This window comes from Sciurus vulgaris (genome assembly GCF_902686455.1).
Source record: "Sciurus vulgaris genome assembly, chromosome: 1".
NCBI lineage: Eukaryota > Metazoa > Chordata > Mammalia > Rodentia > Sciuridae > Sciurus > Sciurus vulgaris.
The window spans coordinates 55844926-55865006 of NC_136461.1; the positions used below are offsets into that span (position 1 = coordinate 55844926).

The 20081-nt window shown below is 36.3% G+C and overlaps 1 protein-coding gene across 4 annotated transcripts; it reads right to left on the reverse strand.

Moving 5' to 3' along the window:
- Positions 1-1066: 1066 nt before the first annotated feature.
- Positions 1067-19496, reverse strand: SERBP1 (SERPINE1 mRNA binding protein 1). Of its 4 annotated transcripts, none has more exons than XM_079103178.1 (8): positions 19077-19496; positions 15200-15350; positions 14432-14572; positions 14227-14298; positions 13571-13645; positions 9443-9620; positions 5685-5858; positions 1067-3265 (listed from the first exon to the last, which is right to left on the reverse strand). In XM_079103178.1, exons 1-8 carry the CDS (start codon positions 19387-19389, stop codon positions 3209-3211), a joined length of 1161 nt encoding a protein of 386 aa, XP_078959304.1. In that variant the 5' UTR covers positions 19390-19496; the 3' UTR covers positions 1067-3208. The 4 variants fall into 4 exon arrangements, with proteins under 4 accessions (XP_078959304.1, XP_078959302.1, XP_078959303.1 ...); XM_079103176.1 differs by having other exon boundaries at positions 13571-13690; XM_079103177.1 differs by having other exon boundaries at positions 14227-14316.
- Between the last annotated feature and the right edge of the window lie 585 nt (positions 19497-20081).

Consider the following 20081-nt stretch of genomic DNA (forward strand, 5'->3'; position numbering starts at 1 on the left):
AAAGCATAATAGTAATCAAGTTTCCGGGCTCTCAGTTAACTTGGGTCTGGCATTCAGACTGGCTTAACAACCACTTGTGCATTAATCTCAGTATAATTACAAACGTTTGAATTAGAATCTATTTTCTAAGCACTTTCTTAAAAATGAACTGTATACATCAGAATTTACTATATCAGTTGAAGGCTGAGATAGATGTCCTTTAATATACCTGCATAGTCTTACCTTTGAGTCTACGTCAGGATCTAGCAACTTCACATTTCTCCTTTTAAACTGTAATACCTGTTGGTTTCTTCCACCTGCTAGTGCTCTCTTAAAGACATTTTACAAATTCAATACACAGTATTTAGGCTTTGTATGCAACTACCTATTAATACTTTTCTATTTCAGTGCAATCTCTAGCGATTAGAAAAATAACAATGAATACTTAAGATTCTCCCCCCAAACCCATACCAAAAATAAGCCCCAAATATATTTACAACCCCTGGAGATGATGTGTCTTACTTCCATTTTTAAAAAAGAGTAAAGGTACTAGTATTACCTGGTGACACATTGTAAGAGCTTAAATAACTCAAGTCTCAAAACAGTATTCAGCTAGTAAACCATATCCCCAATCATGTCAATACAAGTTGTAAATGTCTTAAAAATTTCAGTTGTGGTATCATTTCCATTTAAAAGCATCACGGTAAAAATTCACCAAAACACCAGCCATACTATTTTAGGAATCTATATCCATTAAGGGACTTCCTCTCTAGAGTACTATACCTAGTTAGCCATTAAAAACTGGCATTACAATTTTCAACGAAAACCTGATTTGCTAAGAGCAAGGAAAATTGTCACGTCAGCCCTTGAAATTCATTTTACCTGAACTTAAAACTTTCCCAACTTTGTCATTAAGATAGGTATCTCTCCCAAATAAGTTTATCATATAAAAAACTCATATAAAATCTAAACATAATATTTTAAAAATTAAATGAGCATTATCTTGAGGGTATGAAGAGGTCAGAAACCAGGAAACACATGACAATAACAGGGCTCCTATTTGATTGCTTTTATAACTTCTAAGAAGTGAGCATGAAAATAAATCTTTATTTTCAGTTATTACCCACCAATAAGAGAAAGTTAGGTTCACAGTTTTAGCTATTGACACAAAGTGAACTAGGAGGCAAATTCACATCCATCAGATACAACTAATGGATCAACTTTTTCAAGTTTAGGCTATCTTGAAAGCTTGCAACATACCAGATATTGCTGTGTTCTCTAGTGACAATGGCTGATAGGAAATGGAACATAAGTGTTTCTGAACAACAGATGTTTTCTATAATGTTGCTGGAAATCAAGATTATAAACATGTTCAGAATGAGTTACATCCTTTAAAGTCTAAAAACACACTGACTTAATGAGTGTGTATGTTGCAATTTCAAAAGGGGTCGATAATCCATATGGACTAAATTAATACTTGCCTCTGGGTAGCAGGTCTTTTTGAAAATATAAAATTATATTAGACATTAGCACCAGTGCAGAACATGCTCAGCATCATAAGATCCAAAACACCAGCACAAGTTTATCCATCACTAAAAAAACAATTACCTCTTACTAAGATGTCAAGACTAGTAGGTAGATTGGATACATCTAATCCAAATGAATAACTTTTATACTGTACAATCTTTCTTTTAGAAGTATATGTGAAAACCAATCAACTAAATAGCAGACATGTTAAATTTAAGATTTCCAATATTTTAAAAGCTGGACATTACCAGAGGTAGAAAATAACTGACAATCAAATGACAGAAGTTTTAAAACTTTAAACAAAATTCCCTCCCTGTTTAATCAATAAATGTGGCAGAATAAAAAATCCTACAAAACCTGTTTATTGATCATTCTATCCATGTGTTTTAATAAGTGGTGATGCTCCCATTCAAGGAATCCATTAATTACCTAATTTTCTAATGAAGAGGGAAAAGATACTTATCACCTTCTCTGGAACAAATATTCATCTATTGACTTAAGACCAAATATAACAATGTAGGAAATTCATTAACAGTTCAGATTTTTGGTTTATATTTTATGGATGGTGCTGCTGTTCCAATCTTATAAAGTAAAGCTGTCTGCTTTCCAAATTTCAAAAACTGAAAAGACTCTCCCATCTTATGATACTAACCAGTGCCCTTTGGTTTCTTCAGAACAAGAAAGGTTAAAAGGGTTGTTGATTACAGATGTAACATTCTCATTTGGGGACATATCACACAAATCATAGCAAATGCCAGACACTTATTTTACAGAAGTCTAAATGTTACCTAGTAGCCAAATTAACTTATTCCATCCACCTTCTTGAAGGAGGTGGAAATCCCATACCCATAACATTTGACAGGATGTGTTTATCAACAGTTAAGTAGCTCAAACAACTTCCACAAATAAGTTGTCTAGTTTGACTTTTAAAATGGGAAAGTCACATATTTTGAAAGTAAATATAGTTGAAATTGTGTATCAGGTATAATTTGAACCTAATGAACCATGCAGGAAGCAAGGGTTAATAAACCAATGTGCTTTGAATTTGTTCAAGTACTGATATTTCTGTATATAAAGATTTAGCATATATAACAGCTATCATGAGAAGTGAAAAACGACTTTTCCCCAAAAACAAAAATATTAAAACTAAGTTAAAATACATAAAGTAGTTAGTATTCCACACAGCATAAAATTTGACAAATCAAAGTTTACATGTCCCAGCAGACCATGTGTGAAAATGCAAAGCGGGTATTAAAACCAATATTATGTCCAATATTTAAAACCAGTTTGTAATTGGGGGAACATCTAAATCCTTAATTAAAAAACACAAATGAAGTGAAAGCTTTAAACTGGTACACACTGTTCACACCTATATTTCAAGTTTGGAAATGCATATTTGCAAGCAGCAATACAAAAGTATTCATGAAGAATGCATAATCTCTGAAAATTATGAAAACATCCCTGCTACCAATACATTTCTAAATACAAAACTGACTACCATATTTGTTACTTCTGTGTAGCAAGAGAAGTTCATTTTCAAAACAGATAAAATTCAGTCTTTAGGTGTGAATGGTATGAATGACAGTCTTTTTTTTTTTTTTTTTTTTTTTTTAAATTTCTTAGTTGTTTGGGATCCTTAAGCATGCAAAAGCTTTGAACAGGAGGGTCCACAAAGGAACCAGGGTTGTCTTATGGCATCCAGTTAAGCCAGAGCTGGGAATGCCTCTGGGTCATCCACATCAGGGGCAGAAGCACTTGACTGAAAAAGAAATAAACCAATATTAATAATTCTCAAAATTTATAAACCCACTACCAATGCCAACATTTAGATACAGAACTCTAAAAAAAACCCCTTAAACTTTAAAATATTAGGGAAAATGTACCAGAGCTTTTACTTAAAAAGTAAAATCATATAACTCTACAAATATTTATAGTAAGTGTATGGTTTAGATGTGAGGTATCCCCTAAAAGCTCACGTGTGAGACAATGCAAAGTTAGAGGAGAAATGAATGGGTTGTGTGATTTAATCCCCGATAGAGATTAACTGAGTGGTAATTGAAGTGGTAGGGTGTGGCTGGAGGAGGTGGGAATTGAGGTGTGACTTTGGGAAACATCTTTGAATATGGAGAGTGGAGTCTCTCTTTCTGCTTCCTGATTGCCATGTGAGCTGTTTCCCTCTGTCACTCTTTCACCATGATGTCTCACCTAGAGTCCAGAGGAATGGAGCCCGCGATCTATGAATTGAGACCTTTGAGACCTCTGAAACCGTGAGCCCCTAAATAAACCATTCCTCCTGTACAATTGTTCTGGTTAGAGCTTTTAGTCCCAGCAGTGAAGAAGCTGACTAAAACAGTGAGCCTCATCATTAATTTCTATATAAACCTATAAAAATCTGACCATGTGTGAAACACAAAGCAGGTATTAAACCAATATTATGTCCAATATTTAAAACCAGTTTGTAACTGGGGGAACATCTAAATCCTTAATCAAAAAACACATATGAAGTTAAAGTTTTAAACCATTAAACTGTTCACATCTATATTTCAAGTTTGAAATAAAAATTCCCTAATAAAGCTTGGGAGGCTGAGGCAGGAGGATCTCAAGTTCAAAGCACCTCACTGAGACCTCATCTCTATAAATAAAATACAAAATAGGGCTGGGGATGTGGCTCAGTGTTTGAGTGTCCCTGAGTTCAATCCCCGGCACCACTCCCAAACATCCCTAGCAATAGCATGGATTATTTTAGTTTTCTTTATTTTATTTTATTTTATTTTTTATTGTAAACAAATGGGATACATGTTGTTTCTCTGTTTGTACATGGTGTAAAGGTATACCATTTGTGTAATCATAAATTTACATAGGGTAATGTTGTTTGAATCATTCTGTTATTTTTCCCTTCCCCCCACCCCTCCCACCCCTCTTTTCCCTCTATACAGTCCTTCCTTACCACAAATAGATTTACATGGGATATGCACATTTTTTTTTACTTTGTTGTTTAGTATTCTTGTACTTTTCCAAATACTTGCTAAAGTAAGAAAGGCATCAATGTGAAAGCTGGTCAAAAAACCAATTAGCTACTAGGAACCACTGTGCACACCTCTAATCCCAGCATCTCAGGAAATTGCGTGTTGAGGCCAACCTTAGCAACTTAGCAAGACATTTTTTTTTTTTTTGGGGGGGGGGTGACCCCCCACAAAAAAGGCAGCACATTTACCAATTATGGAAGGGGTGTGGCCCAACTGCTATTTACAGCCTAAAGTACAAATAACAAAAGTAAAAACAATACATTCAATAGGGCCATATATAAAATATTAGTCTTAACTTCAATAGATTATCACTGATAACTTATCATCATAATAATTAAGCACTGACAGATTCAATCAAGACTCAATACAGGGCTGGGGAGATAACTCAGTTGGTAGAGTGCTTGCCTTGCAAGCACAGCACCCTGGGTTTGATCCCCAGCACAGCAAAAAAAAAAAAAAAAAGACTCAATACAATTTTTTTAAAAAAGCACGTGCTAAGAATTCAGGAAGGTTACTTACAACCATAAGGCAAAAGGTGTTTCAAAGGTTACCTCTCTAATACTTCTGCATCAGGCAGATCTAATTACCTGAGCATCTACAAATTAAGAACTTGTTTTGTGCAAGGCACTGAAGAGATTACAAAAGATCAAAAATATATCCCAGCTCTCACATTAAGAGTTTACTAAGAAATCAAAAACAGAGAAAAGATCTTACAATCATGTCATACAAAAAAACTACACAATGGAAACAAATGTGGTATTAGTTACTGAGATCTAAAAAGCAGTGAAGAATTACTAAAGAAAACAAACTGAAATTTCAAGTAGACCTCAGCAAATGCCAAGAATTACCTTGATTCCCTGTACCTCAATTTCCTCCATAAGGATGTCAACACAGTAACAAGAATTAAATGAAGTATAAAAAAAGCCTCAAATAATACCATGACCAGCACTTAGGAAGAACTCAATACAGTGTGGTTAATTTAAATCTACTGGCAGCACTATTCAAAAAGTCACATAAGTACTTTAAGCAAAAATATAATTTGAAATGTTGATTCTTGAAATCAAGTCTACTTCTTTTTCTGCTTCTACTTCTTATATTCCCCAAAGGACCCAGCCAGTGATTTATTTGAAAGGGAAAAAGGCTTCAGATTACCTTGTCAGTCCTGCTGCCACGGTTTGGGCGTCCACCACGCCCACGTCCACCTCGTCCTCCCCTGCCACCACGTCCTGGGCGGCCTAGATCTCCAAAATTGATCTCCAACTGAGACGTTATATCATTTGCTGGCTTCCGGAAATGATGGTCCATAACCGAATCTTCAGCATGAGCCTAATAAATGTTAAGTGAAGGTCACTGGGTAATGCGTAAGAAAGTAACGTTGGAAATTTTGAGTAATGAGCTTTCTCCTGAAAATGATAACTATACAACCTTTACTTTGTGTGAACGATACAACCATCTGGGGTTTGTTAGCTTTGCACACAGTGACAGTGATTTTGTAGTAAGAATTCCCTTCATTTTATCTCAAATTTCTCTAGATTATAGGTGATCCTCAACTGATTGGTAACCTTTAGTGGTATAATCTGTACATTTTAAATACACCCCTTGGAGTAATATTCCAAAGGAAATCACTAACAAATATCTTCAAATAGATGTCACATAAGGTTTCTACCAGCGATAATGCTGAATCGCCTATATCTACACTTTATACAAAACTACAACTGGGGCAAAGACATGGATAGAATTCTGAGGTTTTTCAATTCACACAGAATATAGGTTAAGCATTCCTAATCGGAAATTCAGAACTTTTTGAATACAAACATCTGAGAGTCTCAGATTTAAGTTGGGGATACTCAATCAAAAGTCTATACATATTCCAAAATTAAAAAAAAAAAATTTTTTTTTTAAACTTCCAGTCAAGCATTTTGGTTAAGAGGTACTTAACCTGTACTGCTCTTCCATGTAAGTGAAGAGTTACAAACTCAAGTGAAGTACTACAAACTTTATACAAGAGAGGAACCTTGAAATGCTACGCACAAAAAAAAAAACCCTCATCTTAAAGGTACCAAAGGAACTTTCTTAATCTTAACAACGATTACTGCCTCATTTCTTGTATGTTTGGGATGAATGGGTTTTAATCTAGCTAGAACTTTACTTACATTATTTACGTGGTATTTCCCCCCAAATACAAATACCTTTTTCCAAAGAGAAAATTAACATTTTGTTCTTTCTAAGCAACTTAGAATATCATTTAACTGTTAATAATAATGCTTTAAAAGCACCAAGTTTTGGTTTGCATCCACGCTTTTTATCATTGATACTCAAAAGCCATGCCAATCCAATTTAAAGGCAGTAAAAGTATTTGGATAAACAAATGTAAATCCATAAAAACACTATCAAATTAAAGTCAAATACTTTTAAGTGTTTGCTATTTCAAATCAATGGTATCAATTCATTAGCTGGGTTTTCTGAAGTTTCTAGAGCACAGAAGCAAGTAACTGGTGGGTCTTACTATAGTAGAAAAACTATGGATGTTCAAGGGACATCTCTAACCTTTTAAGGCAACTACTGGAATAGGAAAAAAAAAATCTAGCAGTTTTCTAGAGCATTTAGAGAATGACAATAAGGAATAGCACCCCTTAGTTCCATTGGTAACACAGTAACTCAGCTCTCCTTTGGATAGTCATGTTTCCCCCCATCTCATATTTGTCATAAAGATACATAAAAGTAGTATAAAATACTCTTGAAGGCCTAAATATTCAAAATAGTAAAGCCATATATGCCACAGGGCCTGATTTAAAATAAGTATCCATATCACAAAGGCACAATTTGAAGGACACAAACACCTAAGAGTGACTTGATAATATATATGTCCTAATTTCAAAGTTATTCATTACCAATTTCACATTTTGTAATTCTTAGAAATTTCTAATCTTACTTACCTTGTACAATACGGTAGTCCCCCAATCAATCCATGGGGGATACATCCCAAGATCAGGTAGGGGTTGCCCAAAACAACCAACGGTACCGTATCCTACAAATACTGTTTTTTCCTATACACAGGATACTGAATGACTAGCAAGTAGTGTATACACTGTGGATACATTGGACAAAGGGATGATTTACATCCCTGGAACAAGAATTGAAAAGTGTGAGAGTCCATTACACTATTCAGAAAGACATGCAATTTACATCTGATTGTGTATTTCTGGAAGTAAAGCACAGGTAAGGAGGCACTACTCTAGTTATTTCTGAAAAGCTCAGTGTAAAGTATTTAAAATCAGAAGACCTAGCTTAATATCCATAATATGCATAACCTTTAGGATATTAATGAAAGTTCCTAAAATTACAATTAGATTTGTATGGGAAAAAGACCAGTTGGGACCCCAAAACGACTACAAATAGTCTTAAACAAGGCTAGGTAAATCTTTTTAGGCAATTCAGTAACTGGTTCAAATGAACACTCACTCTCCTTAACAAGAATGTTCATGGTTCTTGAATCAGGAATCTTTATGTTGTTCTACTCAGACACACTAACAATTTTATATGCGAGATTTTAAAAAAAACAAAAGATGTTGTAAATATTTTTTCTGTAAGACTTACGATATCTTCACTTATTCATTTTGGAGTAAATGTTAAATACCATCTCTTCTCTAAACTTAGAAAAAAACGCTTGTATCTTTAACCTCAATATTCATGTTTCCCAAGTTTGTCTCATTGCCATTGTTATGTTCAGTAAACTTTTATGTTTAGTAATGATCTTACTGAGGACTTGGTGGGCAAAGGGACTCTGGTTAGGTTGTGTTTTTAGCCTGTGCCAGGCCCTGAGTTCAATCCCCAGCGCTAAAAATAAATAAAATATTTTCCAATTTCTTTTATTATGGGTTGCTGATGCCTTCATAACACTTTAAGCTTACTCTGGATTTCTGGTACAGTCAGATTTATGACACAAAAAAGCACAATGTCAAAAGGTTAAAGGAAGTTAATAGAGAACAGAATTCAGAAGAAATAATGTAGTATTTTGGCCAAGATCCCATACTTACACAAACCTTAATAGAATGTAGCACTGGGACAATTCCTGTAAGAACATGCCCCAAGGCTTAATGGAAGCTACCAAATAAAAAGCTACCAATGTGACTTTCTCAAATATTTTCATTAGTTTCCATGTTTCCCAAGTAAAGGAGACTCGTCAATTAATCATTTGATCTTCATAAGAGATCATGCCTCAATAACAACATTTACTGAGAATTCTTACCATTGCATACGGCATAAACAGACAATCTTAGAATGTGAATATTAGCCAGTCAATTGGTACATGCCTATAATCCCAGCTACTTGAGGGTGGCAAGATTGTCAAATTCAAGGCCAGTCTTATCATCTTTAACAAAACCCTAGCTCAATACATATACACACAAATGATGCAGATACAGTTCAATGGTAGAATGCCCCTGGGTTTGATCTCCAGTACCTCCCCAAAAAGTAAATACTAAATGAAGCTCCTTTTAGGTTAAACCATATGATGCCAACATTTCAAACTAATAAAACTAAGTTTTAAAAAAGTATCGTTTTAAAAAACACTAAGGGGCTGGGAATATAGCTCAGTTAGTAGAGTGCTTGCAAGGGCCCTGGGTTTAATCCCCAGCACTGTTAAAAACAAACAAACAAAAAAAACAACAAACCCTCTAAGTTATATGATAAGCCACTAACAGTTTTTTTTTTTTTAAAGTACCACATTAAATAAAATTATGGATTAATCAAAGGACTAAGTTTCTTGCAACACATGGCACACCTTTAGGGGAAATGATCCTATGTAAAGCTTTTACAAACAATATTACCTATATGAAATTTAAAGTGAAAACTATAAACATAGTTTAAATCACTTCTGAATTTTCAAATACCACAAATTTTAATTTTACCTCTTCACTCTTTGATTTATGAAGAACAAATCCCTTCTTCCATTGCCCATCAGCACCTTCATTTGGTTTTCGGATGTTAAATTCTACTTTTGCTCGGTCTTTATTTTGAATGGCCTTCCATTCATCCAAAGTCATCTCTTTTGGACCCTCTTCCTTAACTTCTTCAACTTCGTTTTCCCTGTGAAAAGATGTTTAAATTTTATACCTGGTAGACAAGTGGCATAATTTATACTCAAATACCTCAAACATATTATAAGGCAATTAATGCTGACTGGTTAATAATCTTTTAGAGAAAAATTGTCATATCCAAGGACGAGGGTATTAGTTTTTGTGTGTAACCCAATGGCTAACATGTAACATGACAGAGACCAAGAATTCAGTGTTTGTCAATCAGAGAAAGTATAAATAACTGAGGAATACACAATTTATCTTCATACATTTAAATGTTCCTCTTTCTTTATTTCAGCAACTTGCCCTGAGTAAAGCAAAGTAAAACAAAAAATATTTCTACAAATCCTAAAATCTATTCCAACTTTTCAAACCAACTTGTATATGGAACAGAAAAAGACTAAAGTTTCCCCAGTAATCAAACTGTTCATAAAACTCTTCAATAAGTTATTTCCAAATGTAATTCTCAGGTTGTAACTATATTATAGTTTTTCCACTTTTTACAAAAACAAAGCACAGGCCTAGGAATCCATTATTTTAGTCTAATCTCAATTTCAAATTGTCACCAAACAAATCATTTGCTATTTTGGGAATCTAGCTTCTTTCCAAAGATAGCAAGTGATTTAGTTTGCCTTAGCACTCAAATCTCTCTCCTGATGCAACTCTTTCCTGTTAGACAAATTCCTAGAAGTTTACATCTAATTGATGGGACCTTGGGCACGGAGTTCAATTTTGTCAGCTTACACATAAAAAAACCAAGGATCTAAAAACAGTCTTAAACCAGGCACAGTGGCACATGTATACAATCCCAGCAGCTCAGGAGGCTGGAGGATTGACAGGAGGATCGTGAGGTCAAAATCAAACTCAGTAACTTAGTGAAGCCCTGAGTAACTCAGTGAGACCCTATCTCTAAATAAAATAGAAAATAGGGCTGGTGATATGGCTCAGTGGTTAAGTGCCCCTGGGTTCAATCCCTGGTACCAAAAAATATTTATCTTAAATTAGAGTAACAGTAGAGACTGCTCTGATGTGATCATTATTTTCTTTACACCAATTATCACTGAGCTAAGGATTTGTCTCCAATACCCTGTCAACACATTATTTCCTTCTGGTAACTAATTACAATCTTTGCAGATCAAAGTGATTCAAACATAGGCTTTCTTTAAAGGAAATGTTGAGTATTATAAAGTACTTAATGTTACATTGAGTTCATTTAACTTACCAATTATAATTTCATTGTTTACATACAAAATTGTGATTCTGCATGGTTTTAAATAAATTAAATTTATACTGCTCCAAGTGTAAAACATTACTTCCTGACATCATGCATTTTTATCTACTTCCTTCAATAGTAAATAACTTTGCCTTTTGCCAACAGACCCAGGAAATACAAAGCTCCCTATCATGAACAGTGGTTCATATAAGAGCAATTCTTCCTGGAAAAAAGAAAAATGTAGAAACAGCATCCTTTCCCTGATTGATTTGTATGTTGTCTCTGAACACAGAACCACTGACCTACATAAAAAGACACATGGCCCATGGAACAGAGCAAAGAACTAAAAAAAGTGAATCCATATGTTTATAGCCAACTGATTTTTGACAGATACTAAGAATATACACTGGAGAAAGGACAATCACTTCAATGAATAGTGCTGGAAAAACTGAGTCTTCCTCTGTGGAAAAATGAAACTAGATCCCAATCTCAAAAACCAATTCAAAATGGATCAAAGACTTAAATGGAAGAAATACTTCAGGAAACTGGCATAGACAAAGCTTTTTCAGATATGATCCCAAAAGCATGGGCAACAAAAACAAAAAATTGGCAAATGAAATTTTATTACACTAACGAAAACAATCAGAGCGAAGAGAACAACCTACAGGATGGAAGAAAATATTTGCAACACTGCAACTATTCACCTAACAAAGGATGAGAAAGAATGCAGTGCATGATTATCAATTCAATATCAAAATAACAAATCATCTAATTGAAAACAAGGGCAAATGATAAGAATAGATATTTCTCAAGATATATAAATGGCCAAAAGTTATGAAAAAATGCCCATCATCATTAATCATCAGCAAAACGAAAATCAAAAGCACAATGAGACGCAAGAACTCTCCATAGTTAAAAGAGCCATTATCAAGAAAAAAATTAGCAAATGCTGATGAGGATACAGAGAAAAGGGAACTCACAAATGGTTAGTGGGAATTTAAATTAGTACACTTTAATAGAAAGCAGTGGGGAAGTTCCTCCCAAAAGACATAATCTAGAAAACAAAAAAAGGTCCAGCAGTCCCACTACTTGGTATGTATCCAAAGGAATATAGAATCAGTAAGTCAGAGACACTTTAACCCCATGTTTATTGCAGCACTGTGTTCAAAAGAGTCAAAATACAGAATCAAACTATGTGTCCACTGATGGATAAAAGAAAAGTAAATGTGGTATGTAAAACACACTGGATTATTCAGTCACAAAAGAATGAAATCAGATTTTTGCAGTTGCATAGATGAAACTGGACTGTTATATATAAGGCACAAAAAGACATACTCCATGTTTTTACTTACATGTGGAAGCTACAGGGACACAGTGGGATGAGAGGAATAATTTTTAATGTTCCATAGCACCATTATGTAACTAGTTAACAACTGTATTTCAAAACAGCTACTAGAAAGAATCTTGAAATCTTCCCAATGCAAAGAAATGATAAATATCTCAAGCAATAAACACCAATTATCCTTATCAAATCATCACACATTGTATAAATGTACTAAAATACCACAGAATTCCATAAATACATAAAATTACATATCAAGTAAAAATTTTTAGAAATTACAAAAAAAAAAAAAAAAAAAAAAATCACTGACTTAATCTATAATCCAAGACTTTAAATCACAATTTACTGTAACAAATGACTAGCACATTAATCTCTGCTTGGGTTGATAGAAACTTTTAGGGAGGTAAATTATTTCTTTTCTTTTTTTACTGGGGATTGAACCCAGGGTCTCACCAAGTTGCTGAGACTGGCTTTGAACTCACAATCCTACTGCCTCAGCCTCTGGAGCTGTGGTGATTACAGAGCAGCAGGGATTACAGGCGTGCGCCATGCGCCACCACAGAAGTAAATTATTTCTATCAGGTTAACTTTAATCTTTTAAACAACTTTCACCTTTGAAAAAACAAAAACTTTAAAACCAAGTATTCAGCCTAAACTCAGAAAATCAACATAAGAAGGCTAGGTGGGGCAGGTGGCAGGGAAGGCTAGTGAACTAGAAACATCTCATCTTTGTGTTTCTCTTATATTTGTCAATATGACAATGAGTATATTCCAAAATTCTATGTTAATGGGGAAAAAAATCTGCAATGGAATTAATTCTAAAATCAACATATATTCTAGTTTGTATTAATTTCAAACTGCATAACTGTAAAATGTCAAAAATTACTTCAGGCTAGTTAAGTACTATGAGTACCTGTTATCCCAACAATTTAGCCTAATGTTTACAAGTCCCCAACTTTAGCTTGTAATTCTCACTCAGTGTTACAGGACAGCTATTACTTAAAATTAAGAACTAAAACATTTCTATCAAATTAGGTAATTACAGATGCATAGCACTTAATTCCTTTTTCTCCCCATTCTCAGGTTACAATAAATCATTTTTTAGGTTAGGATTAGTAGGTTTCACTAAAATATATATATTCCTTAAGTTTTTAATGTGTACAATAATGGTATTTGACTAATCAAATGGAAATAACATTAAAGATATTCCTTTTTCAAACCATTAGTGCCTATTTTACATTTAGGTGGAAAGCACTATTTTAAATATTATTTGATGAGAGGACAACAAAAAATTTTATCAAAGAACCATTAAATTATAGTATTAAATCTGAGTTATCTTATTGGTTAAAAACTCAGACTGATCTCAATGTTAGATAGCAGTACGAACTCATACAAAACCACTTACTTATTTTCAGTGTCTGCCACTGGATGTTCTTCACCTTCAGGTGTTTCCTCAGTCACATTTGATTGATCCAAGTCACTGCAATTATAAGATATTTGTTTCTGAATGTATTTGGGGGACTCTCTAAGGAAAGAAAGAAAAAGAAAAGCATCTAGGTCCATTTACATGTAGTTGAAGGATTCTGCATACAAAATAATAAAAATTTTCACATTAAGTTTTCCTACTAAAATTCCCTAGACATCTAAGAGGAAACAATATAAACTACTGGTTAAGTTAGTTCACATACTTTTAAAACCAAGTTTTATTGGCTTATCAATATTCTTAAGGATTAAAGTACAATAGTTAAAATAGGACTTATTAAATCACAAAGAAATTAGAACATCCAAGTAACTCCAATGAAAAGCTATATAGTCATACAAAAAATTAGTAACACCCTTAGGTATAGAAATATTGATCATTCAATATACTACAACCCAAATTCATCCTATAAGACACTATCTTGTATAATAATAGATTTGAAAATAAAGCATACATTCTTGTCTCAGGAATAAAATTTAATACATGTATGGTTGGTGAACCTCTAGAAGAAGTTGCTTTAAACTTGCATCTAGTAAAGAATCAATTTTATTGAAATTATTTTAAAAAATCAGAATACCAACGTTAATTCATCTTTGACAGTTCCCCAGTTGTGAGATCCGCTACCTCCACGTTTATCCTCATGCTTCAGGCCACTGTAATGTGAAAAAGAACTAACAAAACTGAGTTAACATAATACTCTTTAGTTTTAGAAATTCAAATTTTATTTTTTATTAAATTAACACATTAAAATAAAAAAATAAAATAACAACCCAATATAAGACTTACGATCTATCACTTCCACTATGCCTATCAAATTCACGTTTGCCACGAGAATCAAATCCATCTCCTCGACCCATTCCACGTCCTCGGCCTCCTCGACCCCTTCCAAGACCACCACGACCTCGGATGGGTCGGTCAATAATCGGTCTACAATACAAATTTTAAAAAGTATAACTTTGAGGTTTCAAGATAACAGAATATAAGAGAAAGGCTCAGAAATACAGAACATATGTACTGGCTCATAACACAACATTTAATACATGCTTTAAAAAATTTAAGTCTATTTCTAAATACATGAAGTCTATTTCTTCCCAGTGAAGTGGGAAAACCTTCTTCCACCAAGAAAATTATTTTGGCATTCTGTAAACATCACTACCAGTGCATATACCTTTCCACTGTTATTCGCTGTACTGAAACTGCTATTCACCAATAACTTAAAATATATACATCTAACCTACATATCAAGTAATTTATTTTACTATAAGCAATTAATCAACAGTTATTAGTATTGTCCTTTTAACAACATCTGGGGGGGAGAGGGAGGGAAAGTTAACCATCACTCAACTGAAGGGTTTCATTACAAAAGATCTAAGTTTCAACTGTTATCCAAAGGTCTAAGTGTAACAAAGTACACAATTCAAGATGTTTCTCTGAAAAACTGACAGAAGTAATCTGTCACACTGCTATCTGGCAGTTATGCCCAATTTATAGCTTCATGTTAAGACGTAACCATAAGCCAACAAAATGTGAACAAACTTCCTTTTAAAATCTTACCTATCAACTGAAAATTCGCCTCCTTCACCCTTTTCTTCAAGTGGCTTTTCAAATCTTCTTTCACGAGGTGGTCGCCTTTCTGGTCTTCTATCAATTATTTTTCCTTCACCCTGAAGTTGTTGATCAGGTCTTCTTCCAACACGTCTTATTCCTAAAAGGACAAATAACCAGCAGAAGCAAATTATTTTTGCAAATACAAAATTTAGGCCAAAGCCATTAAAAAGGAATTGGGCATCACTAATGTGTAACAAAGTACTTTAGGAAAATTCCTACTTATTTTAAACTTAAATCTAATTTGTCACCCCCACCCCCCCAACACAGCAAGCATTCTCTATAACTGACTTGGAAGTCATTTGGGCAGCCATTACTCCTCTTTTCAAAATGTCACAGTCTCATAATAAAAAATGTTAGGGTTAGGAGTACAGCTCAGTGGTTAGGGGTTCTTGCACAGAATGTGCAAAGTGCTCAATGTTTGAAATGTAGTACCACAAAATATAAACAAACTTACTTAAAATAGACTTTGGACAAGCAATTCATTTTGACTTTAACCAAGTGAATCAACACACTGACTAGATATGGCCCCTCAAAAAAAGATAAGGTCTCACTATGTTATTCTACATAATCTGGAAGAAAATATCCAAGAATAAAAAGACATAATTCTATCAAAGTACAAATCTGAAAGGAAAAGAAACAAAATTGGACTCCTAAAGAACATCCATACAGCTTAAAGCAGCTACTTAATCAGAGAAAAAGTACCATCTACTTCAAATGTATAAAATACAAAGTACACACGTGTGCACACACCCCTATATACACTCCTATACCCTGCAACTAGCCTTTTAGTTACTGGTCTGTAACCATTAGGAAATAGTTCAGTTATTTACTTTTATGAATGATCTCTTTTCAGGTTTGTCCTTAAAAGTATCTTTTTCCAAAGAATCAGGAAAAAAAAAACACAAAAGAACTCCCTTTAAGCAACATATAAGATATAGGGGTGTAGCTGGATGATAGAGCATGTGTTAGCATGTACAAGACCTTAGGATCAGTGCCCAAGCACACGCACACACAGAGGAAACTTATGGCACTAAACGATAGCTGAAAGATTCACTGATCTTTCCCATTATTACTGTTTTCCTGTTAATGTCTGTGAGGTTCACAACCCAACAAGGGAACTAGTATGAATTACTGGTGGTCTTAGGAATAAACAAATTGATGGTTAAATACATGACTAAAATTTCAGGTATGCTATAATTCCCAAGTCAGTTCTCAAGTAAAAAATAAGTGGAGAAACTGATTTTACAAGATCTTAAGTTACTTCACACTGATTCTAAGAAAGTAAAATACCATCACTGCACATCCAACTGCTCACATGCCTGTAACTAGAACAAAACTATAAATATCCACCTCTTTTAATAAAACTTAAAAGATCCGATTTCTGCAACTCTCAGGACAAACCACATATATAGACCTTACACCAAGGCATTTAAATAAATTTCATCAGAAGTATAATGATTGGGGTGGAGCTATGGAACTAGTCCTTATAATGATATCCAAGCCAAACACACCCAAATGAACAATGGCTTGCTTCCCCACCCAATATTCAGCATTAGGCCTACAAAAATCTAAAAAACTTACTTAGTATGGCTCAGTGGTAGACAGATTGCCTGGCACACAAAACCCTGAGTTTGATACCCAGCAACACAAAAAATAAACTCACCTAATGAAAGGATTTTTTTTTTTTTAAATGCAAGCTTCTTTTGAGGTACTTTATACTCACAAATTAACTGCCCTTGATTTCAGGCTTCTTATTATACACATATACTTCCATACACCTAAAACCTAGATTACATTCAGTGACATTCTACCTTGTCAATTCTCAAGTTCTTCAAATGCACAAAAGACAAACTACAAAATTCATATAAGATAAACATTAAACAGCTCTACAAAGTACGTCTAGAACTGTATCAGGACTTGTGATCAAAGGCACACAACACAGGATCAGGGTAATAAGAATAGGGACTTCGTTTACAGGTCTATTCTCAATAAAAGAACACTGCCAGGTGAAAGGTTCTGAAAACCAGTACCTGTCATTCAACATTTTCTCTACATTTATAAACTTGTGTTTTATTCAACTTCAGGTTAAGACTGCACATGCTCTGAAATACTAAGGAAAATGTTTACAGTTAATATGGAATAGTTTTCCCAAGGAAAAAAATGACTTACTGAATAACAAACTTATTCCTCATTATAAAATTACAAATTACGATTGTAACGTACAATCCTAGTTTCCAGTTTAGAGCTCGTTTCATAGATGTCCTTCATGGCCCAAACTATTTAAGTATTTAAATCATGTTTCATACTTTGAACATTTAAAATGAACACATCCATCTGATGCACCTTAAATTTATGTTTAAACTCGATTTTTCATGTAATTTCTTTGAATTAGTGTGATCAAGACCAGCATAGTGTAAATAATCACAAAAGCCAGAGTTCCTTAACACTAGAATTAAATGCTTTATTCAACTGTGTTAGATTGCCCTAAAGCTTAATTGGCTGAATACGTTCTTGGCCTCAGATGTATACATGCTTTCTAATACTACAACTATGCCTTTTCCTCTCCAGTCTGTAATTTTAACACAGGAATTCTTTCCTTTCATTCACCTCACAGACCCTAGATTTTTCACTCCAATCCTCACAAAAGGTCTTCAAAAAAAATTCTAAACCTGTACCTAACACAAACTAAATAGAAACAACTCCTTTCAGGAGCACGTGGCAGCAAGGAGTAATTTCAACTTTCAACACTGTAAAGGAAATTTTAAAGATTCAGAGCGTACTTCCTACAACCTACTTGCTACTGATGAAGCGCGCTTTTTCTTATCCCCAATTGTTTTGCTTTTTCATTCACAATAAACCAGCAACGAGAAAGAATGCAAAAATCACAACCTTGTGAAACTCAGTGCCCTGGGACGACTAACTGCCTGCAAAATCTTGACCATGCTCCACGCACGTGTTGAGGAAAAGCTGCACTCCAAAGAGATGTGCTGCGGGAAGGTTTGACAGCCTCTGCACTCATTTCACCCACGAGGTCCAGACCAAGCCAGACCACTTAAAATGAGTGCAGAGTTGGGAGACTGGATCGTGAAACGAGGGAGAGCCTCAGAATTTCCTGAAATAACCAGTCTTCATTCAGCATTCTGCTTCATCGATCGTAGCCAAATTCCTCTTTCCAATAATGTAATTCATTACAGCCAAGTTATAATAAGATTGTAAGAGTTAAAGCAGAAAGAGGAAACATTAAAGCACAGGTGGCATCCCAAACAGCATCTTACTACACAAATCCAGTAGCCTTGAGCACAGAAGCGGCTTAAGTGGAAAACTACGAGCCCCCAGCTTTCTACTGGGGTACCCCGCGCCATCATGGGACAAGATGGCAGGGTATGATCCAAAAGCAGACCAGCTCTCACAGGAGCACGCTGAGGAAGAGTTCTGACCAGGAAGCAACTATGGATCCCAAGCTTCTCGGCAACTACAAGAAGCTGCTAAAAGCGACTGGCTGCCCCGCACTTGCCCCATGCGCTCGCCCGCCAAGGAATCCGGCGGGAAGGCGTCAGCCCAGCTGCACCCCGAGCTCGCACGCTCCCCGCTCCGAGTCTGAGGCGGGAAGCGGGTGGCTCCTGCGAACCTTGCAGGCGGCGGCATGAACTTGGGACTACCACGCTCTCAGCACCTTCGCAGGACCTGGCTTTTGTCGTGTGGGGAAAACGTGGAGAAACAGGCGGCAAAGTCTCCCGTGGACCGTCGGAGGTCCAGGAGCAAGTGGCAGTCCCCTCGCTCCTTTCCTCCACCCGGGTTTCCCCACCTCCTACCCCGGCTTTACCTTCTTTCTTAAGAGCCACGGGCGGCTGCGTCTCCTCTTTCTTGTCAGCCACGCCAACGTTGGGGGGCAGCGGGTTCTTACGGTCTTTCTGGGACTCTTTACGCAGCTGTTTGCCTGCCGCGTTGGAGTTGGTCTGGGCCGCGGCCTGAGCTGCGCTCTTGGCCCCAGGTCCCCCAACGCCGCCCCCGCCGGCTTCTTTTTTCTTGTTCTCTGCTGCCTTCAGCACCTCGAAGGGGTCCGATTCGTCGTCAAATAACTGGTCGAATCGGTTGGTGACCACGCAGCCGAAGCCTTCCTGTAGGTGCCCAGGCATGATGGTGGCTCGGCGGCGCGTTCCTCCACGGATTGCAGCGGGCCGCGCCGAGCCAAGAGCGCCTGCTTCAGCTCTTCCCACAAGATGGCCGGGCCGAGAGAGGGGGGCCGTCTTCTCTTCCGGCGCCAGGCACGCATCCGGGAGCGGCCAGCACCGCAAGGCACTATGGGGCATGTAGGCCGGAGTCGTTTCTTTTGAGGCGGCTACCTGCTCACGGACTACAATTCCCTGCGAGCACAGCGCGACAGCTCTTCGCGCGCGCCTGAGAGGCGGGATCTCACGGCGCGAGTAAAGCGTGCGAGCCGGAGGGGGGAAGGTTGGTGGTGGGCGGAGTCCTGCCACCTGCTCTTGTCACTCTTAAACTCGCTAGGTCTTTGGTTATCCTGAGAGCAGGAAAACGTGACGGCACGTTTCGTTCACGAAAGTGCTCGGTCTTCGGTTTCACTCACCCTGCCTCCGACTCAGGGCTAACTTTCTCCACCTTTGCGGGAGGGTCAAGGTGACTCCAAGACCTTACTACTGAGACTCTCAAACTTCCGGGGGGAAGGGGTGCCGCACCGGCTTCCCTGAGGCTGCGCCCGATCTGCCGCGAGTCCCTAGCTACTCAGGTGCTGGAGTTTTCCTCCCTTCATGACGAATCCAGGCTCTTCTGTTTAATGTGAGGCGAAATGTTGCGCTTCCTCTCACGGGGA

Excerpts from the sequence above, each read along its gene's own strand:
- SERBP1 (XM_079103175.1), bottom strand. The coding sequence starts at position 19,389 with ATGCCTGGGCACCTACAGGAAGGCTTCGGCTGCGTGGTCACCAACCGA. Across the intron at positions 14,317-14,431 it reads CATAGTGGAAGTGATAGATC|TTCTTTTTCACATTACAGTG; the intron begins GTAAGTCTTATA and ends CAGTTTTGTTAG. Across the intron at positions 3,266-5,684 it reads GTGGCAGCAGGACTGACAAG|TCAAGTGCTTCTGCCCCTGA; the intron begins GTAATCTGAAGC and ends TTTCTTTTTCAG.